We start from the raw sequence: 14,569 nt of genomic DNA on the forward strand, positions 1-14,569 counted from the left end.
GTGAAGTGTTGATTTCTTTCACCAAATTGTATTAACTTTATTTTCTGGAACACAAGAGTAACTGGGACAGTTTTGGCTGCTGATTGGTAAGAATGTGAACGACCACAGTGAAATTATGATCTCACCACAGGGACAAGTTGCGAGTTCTGAGGTTTTCTCAGAAGCAGATTTGACAGCATTTTGAAGACCATTCTGATGCACTCTGTAAAAACCTCCCTTATGAATATTAAGGTGAAAATACTCAAGACTTTACCAGCGTTTAAAAAAAAAAAAACAGCAGTCGATCACGATGTGTGGAGGTGAAATGCATTGATGATATTGACCTGCCAAAGTGGATTTCCCCCGTGTGTTGTCTGTGTTTGTTTGATGACAGCCCTGGTTATGATTTGGACAGGCAAGTTTCAACTTGTTGAGTTCATCCAAACACTCTCAACTCTCACGTGGGACTTTCTCAAAAAGGTTATGTTGAAATTTCTTGCCGCTGATTTAATAGGTGGATGTTTTAAGGCCAGACTTTGAGATTGGCTGCTATCCGATGAGTGAGGGGAGGAAACAGGAGGCGGGGTTTGCCCTCGGCTCTTGAGGCAGGACGAAATGTTGAACCATCTGATTTTTTTTTTTTCTCAGGGAGCACATGTGTCGAGCAAAACCTGAGGGTGCAAAGCCCCCCCGTCACCTCACGCCACCCTACTCTGGCACACGCCCGTGTTCTTTATTTGCCACACGAAGGGACTTGAATAAACAAAGATCTTCTCTGGTGCTTTGTTGGCACCGAGGTCATCAATCACACCCCGTTATCACCTCCCTCCTTGCTCATCCAAAAATACATGCACGTCTTCTCACATGATAACTGTGGTGTCGTTTTCCTTTGGCCTCTGCCTAAATCCTGATCTCACCCACCCTGGATGAACTCCACCTGTAAATGAAGCCTCCCAAGAGAAGCAATCCACTTTACTGATCCATGCACTGTTACTGTATTTGGGTTGTACATGAATGTTAGCGGACTCTTACACCAAAGCTTAGAGGGTCAAATCTAGTCAGAGGATTTTAAAGGGAATACGGACTGTGAGGGTCTGAAATGAACGTGGTGTGTGTCACATAAATTCCACCATCCATTGCATAGTAAGCTGCCTCTCACTGACCAGCCCACGACAGAAAGGGCTGGGCGTGCAGTTCAATTTTCTTTCCATTTTTTTTTTCTCCCTTCATCTGCTCACCTTCCATCCAAAAAAAATAAACAAAAATATATAGAGTTCATGATAATGGCTATGATGTACCAATGATGTGTTTGCAATACAGATGTGCTATGTAGACACTGGAGAAAAGAGTAACAAGGTTTAACTTTGTTGTTATTATGAATATTAATATTTTTTGGTATCATTCCTACTGGACTGTGCGTATGTGTGTGTGTGAACATTTAGAGCATTACGGATAATGTGAATAGTGTTTTCAAATGAGAGTCTGTGTGCCACCAGTGCTCCCTCATCGGGCCTCACTTATCTGAGGATGTAGTGAAGTCAGTGTAATAGGAAGAAAAACATAATGACAAAGACGAAAATGGGAAAATAAGCCTGAATCGTCACAGCAAGATAAATATCTGAAATGAAGGTGATGTTTTAAGACTTCCTTCAAACCCTTTAAAATGTTGCTTTCACACCTGATTTTTCAATATTTTTTTTCTCAAAAATTCCACTTTGATATTTTCTGAATGTGGCCTGATTTTTTTTTTTCCCTCGAGAATTTAACTACATTTTTGCTGCAATCCAAAAATCCAATCCCACAATCTTTTCTACATATTACACTGCAGTGCTGATAAGTGAGCCTGGTCCATAAGCACACGCTCTGCTTGTTTTTTGTTTTTTTTTTACCCCCAACTCCACCACCCAAAGCCCAAGCTGTTCCTGCTGGCAGTGCCTTTTGTTTCACATGTCCCTGTGTATCTGAGCAAGGTGTGTTTCAACACACAGGTGCCTGAGTATATGTGTGGGTGCTTTAGCGTGTGTGCAAATCTTCTCGGGTGGTGTTGTATGTGTCATATTTTGTTTCCGAGTCCCCAACCTCTGAGCATCCATGTCTTTTGAACTCGCCCTCTGTTGGAGTGCGTCTGTGTGAGTTTGTGTGTGTTATTTATTTTATGGTTCATGCCATCCACCTGATATTAAGTCATGGGTTTTGAGACTAAATGATTTTTATTTGCAAAATATTTTGTTTTATTGGAGATACAAAAAAAAAAGTGTGTATAAGTATATGAGTAGAACTGTACAGAATAACTAAATGAAATAAAAAGGCAATTACCTGATGGAGATGTTTTAATTTCTTGATTTTAGTTATGGAAGTAGACCTGTAAGATCACACGCACGCATGCAAGCACGCACACACAAACACACACGCGCACAATCCCCCTTTCCAGAGCAGAATTAACTGTCCAGATCAAAGTTTATTAAGCTCCTTGTACTACTTTGAAATCACCAGCAGGTGGCGAGACCTCATCTGAACTGCAAGACCTCTGCACATGCAGGGTACAACTTGTGCAAATGTTCCTGCAGAAGCAAGTTTTTGCAGTTTTGTTTTATGTTCTTTTCTGCTCCACACATTCAAATCTTTAGTTTTGCGTTCCAATACTCACAGGTCCACGGCACTTGGTAGACGTGTCCTGATAGAAGTGTGTTTTGCTGGATCGTTGTAGTCAAAAGGTCACGCAAAACACAGTGTTGGACCAATCAGCACGCAGGTGTCTATGTCTGTCACTGGCTCAGGGACCAAATACAGTCAGGACACCCTCACCAGGTCCTATAGGTAGCTTTGCACCTGGTCCCGTCTCATGCTGTAGTTGAAATTCATTGGCAGTGATTAAAATGTCGCTTGCTCCACACACTTACACCTCGAACTCTTCTGAAAGGGAAATGTAGTAAGCACCCTACTCAGTCTATACACCACCATCTAAGAATAATCAGCATGGCCAAACTGGCTTAAGGGTTGGCCGCTGACCAGAGGGCTGCTTGAAACTGTGTCAGTCTGCGTATTTATGGCAGTAAATATAGACAGACCCCTCTTCTCACCTCTGAGAAAAAGCTAAGATTAGCATCACCCTCTGACCAGCATGTATCACTGTCTGAATTTAGCCTGCTCCCCCTCCCATGCCAGCCTGGTCTCACTCTGTCTGTCCTCTGCCCTGCCTCTAACTATAACCAACCCTGTATAGATATCCATATCCATAGCCTCTCCAGTTTCGATCCACAATTTTTCCTCATAGGGTATGCGGAGTGTTTGACCAAAAGCGCTGTGTGGGCTCCAGGAGACGCGTGTAACACAATTGTTTTGATCTATTAATCAGACTGCTGTTTGAGGAAGACGTGTCAACAAAGTGATCAAAAATGCTTAACACAATATAAAAAAACGTGTCAAAGTAGTTTTGTCAGAAAAAAAAATAAACAAAAACTTCGGACCCTTATTGGATTCTGTATTACCCATCCATCCACCGACCCATCCATCCATCCATCCATCCATCCATCTTCTTTCCCGCCTATCCAGTTCAGGGTCGCGGGGTGTATCACCTTTGATAAATACATTTGGCCTGCCGAGAATAAAGTTTGAAAAGTGGCCTTCAACCAAAAAATTACTACACAGTGTGTGTGAGACAAACCATGTGCATCCCATCACAATCTGGGGTTCAAAGCTCCGGTGGAGTGACAGAGCGCATCTTGAACACATTTAGCGCGGCTCCCCTGCAGTGCTTGCGGGCGGCCGCTGGAGGTCGCCCTTCTTCCGGGCGGCCTTAGGGAAGCCCCGCCCCGCCGGTCTCCCCCTCCCTCCCTCCCTCCCTCCCTCCCTCCGGGTGCTGCTGACTCGGAGCTCGGTGTAGACGCCCTTAGCAACAACACACAGCCGCGTCGAATAAGATACTCGCAGCGCTCCGGAGAAGGATTTAACAGCGCAGCTTTTAACGGCGCTGACTTGCAGCGAGGCTTCCGCGCGAAGGGGATCCCCGGGCTGGTTCTGCACACGAGACATGGGGGCTTGAAACACCCGCTAGCCTCATCCGGCTCGCCATTTGCCCCGAAGGCGAGCGAGGCAGCCCCCAGAGCCGTCCCGAAGGAGGACGAATCCCGGGAGGGGGAGGAGGAGGAGGAGGTGGGGGGGTTGGGGGGGTCTCGACGAGTGTGGTAGCATCGCTTACTGCCGAGCCAGCGAACCGGGAATAAGCCACGGGAATGGTGCTCTGGACCGGCTCGTTGTACCGTCAGAGCGAGGCGAGGGGCACCCGGCTCGGAGCGTCCAGCGGCGGGATTCGGACTGTTTTTCCGAGGGAGCGGCTCTCCGGAGGACCAGCCAGCTAGCGGGCTAAGCTAGCGGAGGGAGGCGACCCCCACCGCCTGGGCAGGTTTTTTTTTTGTGTGTTTTTTTTTTAAACAACTGCGGCCAGGCAGAGCCGCTCAACACTGTGATTTTAATACGAAAAGAGCAAAAAGAAAACACTGTCAAAGTACCCCCGAAACCACAGCTTGGTCTCTGCTCAAAAAACAAACACTGAAGAAAGAAAGACAAAAAAAACGTTTTAGATGCTTTTAGCTTCGTGTGCTAGTTTGAACTTTTGTTTTTAATTTTCGGGATTCCTCTTCACTTCGGATGCTGGCATCACTTATTAATTGCAACCATGATGATAATAAGCAGGAAACCAGAGGGCCCAATAGCAACAGGTAACCATAACAAAGTACACTTCTGTCTCTTTATGTGTGTTTACGTTTTGTTTCCTTCTTCTGTTGTCCAACGCAGACATACTGGGAACACAAAGCAGCCCGTGGTGTCACAGGTTGAGGAAAGTGCCCCAGATCATGGTTTGGCTTTGTTTCCTGGTGTGTGGACGTGAACTGTCAGTGTTGTGAACGATACACAAGAGACAGGTTCTGAATGTGTTTTTTTACGTTGAGAGTCCACATCACACCTCGTCTCTGGTCCCTGCGGGGTTTCCACGTCCAACAAGCAAACTTTAACCTCCTTCGATCTATTGTTGATGTGATTGACATGTTTAACCAAGTGTCGTGGAATTTGTACCTTGCTTATCATTGTCAAAGTCATTTTGCACGTGCACTGGTATCAGCTGAGTTATTGAGTGGTTGTTGCCTTTATAACCAGCGGTGTGTACCAGGAAACCGCTCTGAGATACCCCGTGGTTTACATTGGGCGTACTGTCTGTGACACCAGGAAGAGGAGGACAAAATGCGGTGACTTGGCCCCACCGTAGTCGCACTCACGTTTTATGATACGTGATCTGCTGTCTGCTTGTTTGTTTGAACCTCGTTCTCTACTCGTTGCTGTTTGAGTAGAGGTGGGGGGGCTTCGCAGAGAGAGAGAGAGGGGGACCAGCTGGACACGAAGCCTGGATGTTTGGTTATACGCTGAAGTCTGAGCTGTTTAATGTTTTTACCCTGAGAAAGTTTGCTTGGACAACAAAGTCAAACTCTGCACAGAAAGTGCCGAACCCCCCACTGACTGATTAGAAGTTTGCAGGCTAATGGGGTCTGTTCTTGTGCCTAATGTTGTGTGTTTGGAGCCCTAATGCCGCTGCTTGCTGTGCTCTGCAGGTTTAATGCGTCTGTATCCAAGCAGCAGGTCTAATCTGTCCCGGAGCTGGTCTGTTTGGGAACTAGCATTGGGGACACGGGCTCTGACGCACCTGCACATGGTTACAACACTCTCAGGGACTAGTCCCAGACAACGCCAGACAGGCCACATGATTTTGTTAATGAGCTAACCAACACAATAGCCTTTTAAATTGCTTACGTCACCAAGCTTCTCATTCTAGTTTCAGACGACTATGCATTGTACCTTCAGCCTTTCTATTTTTTTTCATGTGGGAAAGAAGACAGGTGGGGTAAACAGCCAGCTGATGCGCGGGGGGGAGGGGGTCTCTTATTTTAGTAACGGTCTTCTGCCGACTGTCCCAAAAGATCCTTTCATCCATCTACTCGTGTACGCGTCTCCTCACAGGAGGTGTTTGGCGTGATGCCACAGAGGTGAGCATGAAACATGGCACCATTGAATGATCGGCACCCACATCCGTCCATATGAGATCCAGTTCTGTGCACACCTGGTGCGCGCACTACTTGACTCGGCCTGAATGGGCAGATGGACAGACGGAAAGATGCTGTCGTCACAGAGGCATCTGTTACCCCCATTAGGCCAATAATACCACTTGCAGCGCGAGCGATCTGGGACCCTAAGCCGTATCTAAGCTGGTCAGGTCGGAGTCCTGGCCTTGGATACAATGTAAGCACAAAGGATGCAATTGTATCACTGCAAATAATGGCCTTTTCAAAGTAAATGTGGACGAGGTGTGTTGAGGCAGACAATAATCATCAGCACTGGTCAACACAGATCAGTATAATGAGGCGTGCCTGCTTTGGTTGGCCTGAGGGATTTGTCTGGCTGTGCCATTTGTGTCCTCAGGGTAGTTATTGGAATTGGTCGTGTGATTGATGAGATAATCAATGAGGCTTTGCCCATTTTAAGCAAACTAGTGATTGTGTGTCTCCGTGGAGAAGATTTAAGATTGTAGACGTTGCCTTCAGACGTCATGCGCAGCTTTTCTTTCCAAGTATGTGCGCGTGTGTGCGCTGCGGAATTAACAGGCCTGTGTTGTTACACTGACTTACTGTCTTTTTTTTTTTTTGTCCCCTCAGCACGCCACGGCGATGGTCTCTATGACTCGTACATGAGGACAGACCACATTCTTAAAGAAGAAACTGACACAAACAGTCCGTCTGGGCTGCCCCCGATGTCCAAACACACAGTAAGTAAAGTCGCAAACAAACACACATACACGTACACGTACACGTACACGCACACAAAGCTTGTTAAGCTCCATTTCCTGTGCTGAAGCACGCACTGTGTCCAGACATCCTGTTCCGCAGAGAGATATTCCCTGCTCACCCCCTCGTCCTATCCATCACTTCTATGGCTTTTTTTCCCCCCTTCTTTCCTGCACCGGGTGGGTTCTACGTCTCTGACATGGGAAGTTAGTCAGGATTTATATCCTTCAAGTGAAGACAACGTGATCGCGCAAGCAGCAGCGATCAACGGCCCGGGGACAAACAAGGAAGCTCGTTTCATCGGGAAGCTCTCCTGAAGGGAGGAGACCATTTTGTGTTTTCAGTGTAGCTTTTGCAGCGATTTACCATTGCGCAGTAAACTGCTGTCTCTTCTGTCTTTGAACACAACTTCCCCCATCTGTCATGATGAATGGATAAATCACAAATCAGACTTACTTTATTGCATGCAGTCAGGCATGTTTGTCAGGGGTGTAGTGGATTTTCCCGCATCCACAATTAAGCACACACGTGATCCATAAAATATTAGCAAAGTCTAACCTACTTGTCGGAAGTGTAGTTTTACCGCCTCTGTTACTATTTGCAGTATTGGTTTGCTAAACATTAAAACAGATTAGGGTTGTTGTTGGCACAACGGCAGCTGCTATTGACAGTTGCTGCTATCAGGCGTACAGAGTTCTAGTGCTGCAGCGCTGAACAAAGTACATTAGTAATCAGTCACATGCTTAGTTAAAAACAGTCAGGAAATCCCTATGTTTTTAAAAGCATTTCCTTGTTGTTGTCCAATCTTACAACTGTTATAGGAGTATTTCTAACTTTAATTTGTTTCTGTATATATCATTAGACAATTACCAGTAGCGCAAACGTCACCAAGTCACGTTATAATATATGTAAACCATCACGTTGAACTGTGCCTCCATGAGATTCCTTTTCATAAGAGATTATTGGAATTGTCAAATAATCCCAAGTGAAATACCTTCACTTCATGTTCCCTCTCTGAAAGCCCCGTTGGCAAACGATGCACACGCACACACATAGACAAGCATATGGCCTCCTCCTCCAGGAGTAAAAAGAAAAGAGGCTGGTTTGATACATTGTAAAGATTTATTGGGCTTGAAAATGTGACCCACAAACAAAACCGCCAATCAACATTCTCCCCCATGCTCCCTTTCTTGGAGCACGTATAATCCACCGCTAGTGGGCTCGCACCGAGGTGAGGCCTCGTTTTCTATTCTAGTCCCGTCCTTCTTCCTTTGTATTTCCTGTCACGCTCACAGAGGTACTGTCCTCTGCTGAATGTGACTGACGGCGGCTCGCCCCAGTTCGGCATGTTCAGGACTCTTGTGATGCCTCATGCTCCATTAAAAGTGATAAACCAATGTCATCCCTGTTCAGTGGAAGAAGATGGGATGACGTTTTCAAAGAAACTGCCCCCGGATGGTTTCGTTGAATCTCGGCGTACAGAGTCGAGAGACACAGGGAGGAACGGTGTTCGGAACTGGAGCAGATATTGGTTTCGCTGTGACGGCGACCCAGCTTGTAGACGCGTCTGTTTTTGTTGTGACGACAGCCTGCGCGGCCACGCCATGTGTTAAGTTGCGCAACCCCATTTGTGCTCGGGAAGGAGGAGGTAGACATGCTTAGGTGTTTCTCTGACAGCAAAGAGATTAGCTCCCCTCCATCTGTTGCCCCATACAGATTTGCACTCGAATGACACTCCACCCTCTGTTACACTTTTCTGAGGGGAGTTTCACACTCTCCACTTCCTCTCCCGCTCATCTTTTCAATATTTCATTAAAATACATCCTCCCTTCACCCTGCTAGTTGGCAATATATCGCAGTGTGCTCGGCACATGCAGAAAGCTTTGATTTTTTTAAAAAAAAAATTTCGGTGTCAGCGTTTGTGGTGGGTGAGGGGGGACCCGATCAATGACATTCACTGTGGTTGCAGCACAGCTTCGGGACAACAGCTGCATGGGACCCTGGGTCAGCAGCAGGGCTGTTGTAATAAGTTAAGACTATATGGTTACACGTATGGAAACCAATCCTGCATTCCAGCTCTATTTTGAGACGCAAACCTACAACACAAACACGCTTCCAGCGGAGCGCTCCTTCAGTGGACGATGTCAGCACCTACTTTAAATGTGTGTTTCCTCGTTGTGTTGTCTTTGAGTCAACACGGTTTGAGCCATCGATCCCCTTGGCCTCGATCCCTAAAGCTCCAGAATATGGCTTAATGTAGCTGGCGTACAGTGAAAAGACAACATGAGAACCAAATGGCCTCTGCACTCTTGAACCAGTGGAAAAAGACGTGTTGATTCAAGAGAAAGACGGCCAGAGAGCGAATTAATGCCTCTTCAGTGTAAGTCTATATTTGACGGCCGTGCTGAGTTAGTGTGTCTTAACAGCCACACCGCTTCTATAGTTTTAAGAGTATAATCTAACTTTCATGACCATCATTTCCCTTGCGCTCCATAATCTTGTGGAGGGCCGTTTCTGCTGGTGAGAGAGAAACGGAGCGAGGAGGAATGGATTCCTGGGGGTTGCTAAAATGAAACTGTTTACTGGCGAGACTCGAGGCCTTTCCTTAAACTCTTGTAACCTCGCAGGTCCTGCCAAGCCAAGGTGCATCTGCCTCTTTTTCGAGTCTAGGAGCAGACCTCTTGAAAAGGAATTGTAAACTCGCGTAGTTATTCACTGTTGTTCAGTTAAATTTTTTATTTTTTTTAGCTCCAGCAGCGTGACAGTGGGCAGCCACTGTTGGCAGCCTAAAGCTAATCCAAGTATTGAAATAATTTCACAAAGTTAAATGCTTGACAAGTTAACAGGTTGTTTGTTTGCTTTTTTTTGAGAGCGTACTTAAACACCACAGCGAACAGCCAGTGCTGAAGTGGAGAGCCGTGGGCCGTCTTGCATGTGTTTGAGTTGGGGGTGGGTCTGTCATTCCGTAACATTTACTGCCTGACTGGATGTCGAGCCAGTTGGGCTGGTTCGCAAACTGAAAGTCACATCCCTGAAATTTATGATCTGGTCTGTGACTAAGTTTGTTGTTTGAATTAAAGGTTGACCCAAAAGAAGCTCGACCGACACTGTTCGATTTGCTGTGGGATTAATCCAGACTTCTTTAAAAAAAAAAAAACATACAGACACGTCCTGTGTTTTTTTTTTTTGTCATACTTATCTGTGGAATGGTGGAGGCACGAAACCTGTTTTCACTTAAATGCCATTGCAGCTCCAAACCTCTGATCTACACAATTGGGTTTCCTCCACTAGGTCGTCAGTAACAAGACTGTCATGAGGGATCAGGTGACCGTGCGAGGCGGCCAGCTGAAGGTCAAGTATCTTTATGAAGACTCGACCAACAACCGCAAGGTTAATGCCATAACCACAGCGGCCACTCAGAACAGTGGGACCACCAGCCAGACCCCCAGTAAACCCACCACAGTCTCCAGCGGATCCAAGGAGCACAGCGTCGACAGGTGAGAGACACACACATCGTGATAACAGACGTCAGTCGGCAGTGTTTAACGGCCCAAATACGTGAATACCAACCGTGACAGTCGTTGATCTCTGCTTTTTCCGTCGCGCTCACTTGACACAGCACTGAATCCACCAAGGGGTCCGGTGACTCCTCGGGTCCACACGGAGCGGAGAACGGAGGCAACTCCGGCAAGCTGTGCGGGCCCCTCACGCCGGACCAGGCTCTGAGACTGTACCGGCCTCAGCTCACCGCCCTGGAGCAGACAGAGATCCACTCGTATCCGGACATCTACTTTGTTGGACCCAAAGCCAAGAAGAGGCCTGCCATTGCTGGAGGCAACAACAACTGTGGCTACGATGATGAGCAGGGCGGCTACATCCACGTCCCTCATGACCACCTAGCTTACCGCTACGAGTTCCTCAAGGTCAGACACATTCTCTTTGGTGGTGTTCCACATTTAAAGGTTTTCGGCGGTGGTCGATGTCAGGAAAACACATGACGTTGCGTCACACGACCCACATTGACTCGTTTCTCTTGTCCCCTGCAGATCATTGGTAAAGGGAGCTTTGGCCAGGTGGCGAAGGTGTATGACCACAAACTCCAGCAGCACCTGGCCCTGAAGATGGTGCGCAACGAGAAGCGATTCCACCGACAGGCCCAGGAGGAAATCCGCATCCTGGAGCACCTGCGCAAGCACGACCGCAACGGCACCATGAATGTCGTGCACATGCTGGAAAACTTCACTTTCCGCAACCACATCTGCATGACCTTTGAGCTGCTGAGCATGAACTTGTACGAGCTCATCAAACGCAACAAGTTCCAGGGCTTCAGTCTGCCGCTGGTCAGGAAGTTCGCACACTCCATCCTGCAGTGCCTGGAGGCCCTGAGCAGGCACAGGATCATCCACTGTGACCTGAAGCCGGAGAACATCCTCCTGAAGCAGCAGGGCCGCAGCGGCATCAAGGTAACGCACCGGGACCGTTCGCCACCTGGGAGGAAGTTCACCTTGACGCACATCCATACATTTGATGTTCACTTGTACAAACTGTTTGCCCCCCCCCGTCTCTTCCAGGTCATTGACTTTGGCTCCAGCTGTTTTGAACACCAGCGGGTGTACACCTACATCCAGTCCCGTTTCTACCGGGCGCCCGAGGTGATCCTGGGCTCTCGTTATGGCCTTCCCATCGACATGTGGAGCTTCGGCTGCATTTTGGCTGAGCTGCTGACCGGCTACCCCCTGTTCCCCGGTGAGGACGAGGGCGACCAGCTGGCCTGCGTCATGGAGCTGCTCGGCATGCCCCCGCAGAAGGTCCTGGAGCAGGCCAAAAGGGCAAAGAACTTCATCAACTCCAAGGGCCACCCTCGCTACTGCGGGGCCAACACCCTGCCCACCGGGGCCACGGTGCTGACGGGGGCCCGCTCCCGCCGGGGAAAGATGAGAGGCCCCCCCGGAAGCAAAGAGTGGAGTGCTGCGCTAAAGGGCTGCGAGGACCCCACCTTTACTGACTTCATCAAGAAGTGTTTGGACTGGGACCCCTCATCTCGCCTCACCCCGAGCCAGGCCCTCAGACACCCTTGGTTGTATCGCAGGCTCCCCAAGCCCCTACCCGGGGCCGACAAGAGCCAAGGGGCTACTGTGAAACGACTCCCCGAGCACCATAGCACCTCCTTCCCCTCAATCCTGGCGAAGGGGGGGCCGAGTTTAGGCACCACGGCGGCCAACAACAAACTGAGGAGCAGCATGATGGGAGATTCAGGGGAGGCCATACCTCTTCGCACAGTCCTACCTAAACTTGTCTCATAGGGAGAGAGAGAAAGGGAGTTCTCTGTTCTTCTCTCTCTCTCTCTCTCTCTCTCTCTCTCCATTTCCTCCTTTATGCACTCCTCAGGAGGAGTCACAATGAAGGTGGAAGTGTTTTTAAAACCCGTTTGGTTGTTCTTATATTTGTTTTCTACTGCGAGGTGTCGACACCTCCAGTGGTTGGTTTTTAATATTAGCTGAATGGAGAAAGAGAGATAATGATTTAAAAAAACAAAACAAACAAAAAACAATTTTCTACAGAGGATTTTCTTGAGTGGCTGTGGAATTTCTGTACGCAGCCAGTTGATGAGGTTTGATTTTAGTTAATGCTTTTCAAGAAAGCTTCCTCGTGTGAGTGGACAGCTTGGAGATTATGTTTTTAACCTGTGTGTGTGATCTCACCTGAGTGTTTTAGTGCGACGCACTCAAAAGCACACCTGCACTGTCACTTGCCTCACTTCACACTCTGAGCACTTGAAGGTCATCATCACCCTTTCTGGGCAAATATTTCTACAATTGAAACTTGAAAAAAGGGCTACAGAGATTTTTTTTCTTTTCTTTTATCAGGTTAAAGGTAGCAAGAAAATCCACGTTTTCATCCAGTATCATTTAGAAGTGTCCGAGACCTGCAAACACTGACACGTTTGTCCAATACTTGCAGTCTATATGCCTTTTATACAGGTTAAAGAGGATTTGGCTTTAGGGAAATCAGCAATAAGTTTTCTCTTTCTTTTCTTTCCTTTTGTAACCCCCCCCTTCCTGATCCCCGGTGCTTGCATGTCAGCTCAATATGTGACGTTAATACGTGTGCGCTTTAGTCGTGAGGTGCTACTGCAAGAGACATTGAGAGGGCACAGGACAACCTATTTACAGACCTCCTCCTCCCCCTCTTTGTTTCACCATGTGAGTGAAAAATGGTGTGTGTGTGTGTGTGTGTGTGTGTGTATGGGGGGGGTGGCGGCGGACAGTAGCGCCACTCAAACTCTTGTCACAAAGGTGTCACTGTCACTCTCAGTACTTCACGAATGGTTTGCGAGAGACCGCCATGCGAGGCCAGCTCACGTAAATGAGTATACATATATATATAGAGCGAGGGAGAGAAAAAGCGAGGCGAGCTGCAAGTCATTGCACCGAAGCACCTGTGGGGCCGAATGCCAGGAAAGTTGCAGTTGGAACGTTGAAGATTGTATGAATGTTACCTGGCTGCACCCCCCCCCCCCCCCCCCCCGTTACATTTTCCAGCGGTAATTGAAATGTTGCAAGATGAGAAAGATCATGGGGTGATAAATAGGAAGGGGTGGTATGTCTACTATGAGCCAAGATCATTTCTTTCTTATTTTTTTAAATTTTTATTACCGGTATTCGATGCCTCTGGGGTCGGTGTAGATGAAAGGCCAGTGACGGAGGAGGGATTTGATGGTACTGAAGAGAAGAATCTCTCAGGGAGACATACTTTGTACATCCCTCAATCACACATTTAACCTTGAGTCATGTTGTCCCAACACGTGAATGAATGAACACGCATGCACTTGTGTTCACCGTGAGCGAGAGATCGCATTAGTGAGTGCGCCTGCAAAAAAAAAAAAAAATAGGGGTGGGGGGGTGTGGGGGGGGGTCTCTGCATGCTCCACAATCTGACCTAGATTTCCTCCTCCTCCTCCTCCTTCCACCGTGTCTCTGTTTTCCTCTACTGTCTCATGTAGGACAGGGAACCTCTTCAACACACATAATATCTTGTGAATTATGGTGCTGTCCAAATCGCACGCACACACACACACACACACACGGAAACACGTTCGGTGCATGTTGGTATGGACCACACCACTCAAAGAGTTCTTTCTCTTGTCCCTCATTTTCTAAATGGAACTGTCAGGGATTTCTACTCGTCTCCGTTTTTTTTTTCCTTTTCTTTTCTTTTTTTTTTTTATAGAAGTGGTTTCTCTTGCTTTTCACTCCAGAATATCAACGGATGTAAAATGCAAATGTGGAAAAAGAGAAAGTTGTATACTGTCATGTTGTACTAGTGGTGTGAGTTTGTAGGAGGGTGTTTGGTGTTCAGCATGAAACCTGTTATCAAGACCGAGTGACGATGAGAAGAGAAACTGTACAGTAACCAAATGAAGTTGTGATAGTTTCTTTTTCTAAAAAAAATAAAATAAACATTGTTATTAATTGCAATCTGCTGCTCTTTGGTGATTTCATCAAAAAGATCAAACGGTTCTCCGACCTCTCTCGCGTTCGGATGATAAATGCTTGATGACCTCTGTTCTCTCGGGGGGGGGGGGGGGGGGGGGGGTTTGCAAAGACACAATGGACAGACTGAAGTGCTGCTTTAAAGGATGGGTGTATCCAATGGTTACCAGTGTTGATTTTGTTATCGGACACCTGGGGCCTGTGTCAAGAAACAAAATGGCCTCCGGTTCTATCAGTATAATGAATCACTATGAAGTGAATTGGATT

At 47.3% G+C, this 14,569-nt stretch overlaps 1 protein-coding gene across 1 annotated transcript; it reads left to right on the top strand.

Annotated features, from left to right (window-relative positions):
* Window positions 1–4,161: 4,161 nt before the first annotated feature.
* On the top strand, window positions 4,162–14,230 carry dyrk3 (dual specificity tyrosine phosphorylation regulated kinase 3). Its single transcript, XM_080495269.1, has 6 exons — window positions 4,162–4,697; window positions 6,681–6,790; window positions 10,101–10,306; window positions 10,429–10,732; window positions 10,856–11,272; window positions 11,381–14,230. Exons 1-6 carry the CDS (start codon window positions 4,655–4,657, stop codon window positions 12,110–12,112), a joined length of 1,812 nt encoding a protein of 603 aa, XP_080351395.1. The 5' UTR covers window positions 4,162–4,654; the 3' UTR covers window positions 12,113–14,230.
* Window positions 14,231–14,569: the final 339 nt, after the last annotated feature.

This window comes from Blennius ocellaris, assembly GCF_963422515.1.
Source record: "Blennius ocellaris genome assembly, chromosome: 4".
NCBI lineage: Eukaryota > Metazoa > Chordata > Actinopteri > Blenniiformes > Blenniidae > Blennius > Blennius ocellaris.

Bases quoted from the DNA above. Each gene is read 5' to 3' on its own strand.
- dyrk3 (XM_080495269.1), top strand. From the start codon at position 4,655: ATGATGATAATAAGCAGGAAACCAGAGGGCCCAATAGCAACAG. The intron at 4,698-6,680 runs GTAACCATAACA...TTGTCCCCTCAG, and splicing joins AGAGGGCCCAATAGCAACAG to CACGCCACGGCGATGGTCTC. The intron at 6,791-10,100 runs GTAAGTAAAGTC...TTCCTCCACTAG, and splicing joins CCCCGATGTCCAAACACACA to GTCGTCAGTAACAAGACTGT.